This window comes from Tasmannia lanceolata, unplaced genomic scaffold, assembly GCF_043159265.1.
Source record: "Tasmannia lanceolata isolate RefF3 unplaced genomic scaffold, GAP_Taslan_0.1 ptg000023l, whole genome shotgun sequence".
NCBI lineage: Eukaryota > Viridiplantae > Streptophyta > Magnoliopsida > Canellales > Winteraceae > Tasmannia > Tasmannia lanceolata.
In genome coordinates this window covers 16668291-16670853 of record NW_027518700.1, presented here as the reverse complement: position 1 = coordinate 16670853, position 2563 = coordinate 16668291, and the positions used below count along the sequence as shown (strand labels likewise).

Below are 2563 nucleotides of genomic sequence, written 5' to 3'. Positions count from 1 at the left end.
CTCCTTCATCTTGAATCGAGGTCAAGAAAAAGAAAGAGAGCGATTACTTGAAGAAACCCATCTTTTATCGCTGGAATTTGGTTCAAAGAAAGAGAGCTACTAGAAGAAGAAACCCATCTCTGATGAATTCTGTACTAAAAGAGAGAGAAAGAAGGATGGGAAAGAGGAAGATAGAAATTAAGAAGATTGAGAACAAGAATGTGAGGCAGGTGTGTTTCTCAAAGAGGCGCACAGGCCTTTTCAAGAAAGCATCCGAGCTTTGCATCCTCTGCGACTCCCAGATTGCCATTATAACCTTCTCCCCCGGTGGGAAGCCCTATGTCTTCGCCCACCCCTCCGTTGATGCCGTCCTCGACTACTACCTTGGCGGCCCTACTCCTTCACATGCCCTTGTTAGAGTTCCCATACTCTCCAATCAGGTCTCGCAACTCGAACACCAGCTAGAGAAAGAGCAAAAGAAAATCAAGATGGGCGGGAATGATGACAGTGGTGATGGTAGGGACTACTGGTGGGATAGAATCAATATGGAGGAATTGGGAGAACTACCCATTGAAGATCAGACGGCATTGATAAGGAAGATGGAACAAGTCAGAGAAAATATGGTAAGACGTGTGGACGAGCTTGCTTCAGCACATGCCAAGGTTGAGAATCCTGTACCACTTGCCAATCCCCCTCTTCATCTCACATGTGCCCAGGAAGGAACTGCGGTGCCAGTTTCGGTGCCTTCGGAAAACGATATTTTTAGTCAGCTGGAGCCAATTCATTTCCCATATTTTTGGGCTGAATTCTGATTTTTTTTCTATTTTCACATTCTCCTTCGAACAATCTTAATCTTTTTGGTACATACAGTTCTAGACCCTTAATGGGTTTTACCTTTTCTATTCACCCTTTAATGGGTTTTACTTTTCATTTCTTGTAGAGACATACAGTTCAAGCCCTTTAATGGGTTTTACCTTTTCTGTTCTTCAAGCTGCTATCATTTTTGTCAACATTATTTGTACAAAAATTCAATGAAACATTTCCCATTATTTCATGATAATCTTACACTTGAAAATAACCTCTCATTGATCGGTTTTAATAATCATTTATTAGATGCTATTTTAACAAAGGAAAACAGAGTTCAGAATTTATGAAGTTGGTGCAATTTCTCTTAAGTTGGGTTAACAATCAAGCCCAATTTGTTCATATCTTGAGTAGGTCTAATCCATGTTTGAGTACTGGTTTTATATGATGTTTGAATGTGTTTCTATCAAGGGTTCAGCATGGCTATTGATTAACTCTTATGATTCAATGTATTATAGGAAACCCAAATAAGTTTAGTTTGTGCTCTTTGATAAGGATTCGTTGGGCACTAATTTTGAGATCCTTGCCTATAAAGATAGCAAATTATTCCCATTCTATTAGTCTGATAAATTACTTATTTATATCTGGAGTTTAATAAATTTTCTAATGTACATTACTTGTCCCTGCAAGGTTACTGACTTCATTTATTTGCGCTAGTGTTTCCTGGTAAGTGTTAAAGCTATAGATTGGAATCATGGTTATTCTTCTTTTGTCATCCCATTTTGTTTGAGTAAGGTGGACAAATGGACAAAGCCTATTATTGTTGTGTGGGGGATCTAGGAACTCAACTTTAGCAATCCACATAATGAACTAGATTGGGAAAGGCCCATGGAGAACAAATGGGTTAGTCAGGGTCAGTGGAGAAACAATGGAGCAGTCCCAAATGGTCCTGATTCAGCTAAACAGAAAACCTTTAAAATTGGGAATTCAGGCTCTCCATAAATGTTGTATTCTGGATTGATTTTTCAGTTATGTTAGGTGTCCTAGGTATGGAAAGTTTTTGTAATTGCAGCCGCATGAAGTCACATTATCTATCTTCTAAGGCCCTGTTCATTTTAGATATGACAACTAATTGTGAGTCCAAAACCAAATAATTCGTTTTGGACTCACAGTCTGTTTTCATATTCTAAAACGAACAGGGCATAAGAGAGAGGCTCGCCAAAACTGTTTTTTTCTACATGGAGGTGGTGTGAACTTTGCAACCCTCCTTAAATGCTAAGGCCCTGTTCATTTTAGATATGACAACTAATTGTGAGTCTAAAACCAAATAATTGGTTTTGGACTCACAGTCTGTTTTCATATTCTAAAACGAACAGGGCATAAGAGAGAGGCTCGCCAAAACTGTTTTTTTCTACATGGAGGTGGTGTGAACTTTGCAACCCTCCTTAAATGCTGATTGTATGAGTGCAAATATTTATTCATCAAGATACACATTCTTAGTAGAAATTAACTGCATAGGTCCTGTTTGTTTTGGATTTTGGGAACCGATTGTGAGTCCAAAACTGATTATTGAACTCAAAATTAGACATAAATTTCATGTTAAATGTCAGAACAGAAAATGGTTACTTCATCACATTTATAGATGCTTGCTCAATGTTTGAGTCCACGTTTTTACCTACAAAGTCAATCAAAACTCCTTTTACTCTACCTTGTTATGACTGCGTCAACCGTGTAGTCGTTGCATCAATTGGGTACTCGGTCTCACTGTGCCGAATCGACT

The 2563-nt window shown here is 38.5% G+C and overlaps 1 protein-coding gene across 1 annotated transcript; it reads left to right on the top strand.

Annotated features, from left to right (window-relative positions):
* Window positions 1-155: 155 nt before the first annotated feature.
* On the top strand, window positions 156-791 carry LOC143855881 (agamous-like MADS-box protein AGL29). The gene has a single exon (XM_077365935.1). The coding sequence runs from the start codon at window positions 156-158 to the stop codon at window positions 789-791; it is 636 nt and encodes a 211-aa protein (XP_077222050.1).
* Window positions 792-2563: the final 1772 nt, after the last annotated feature.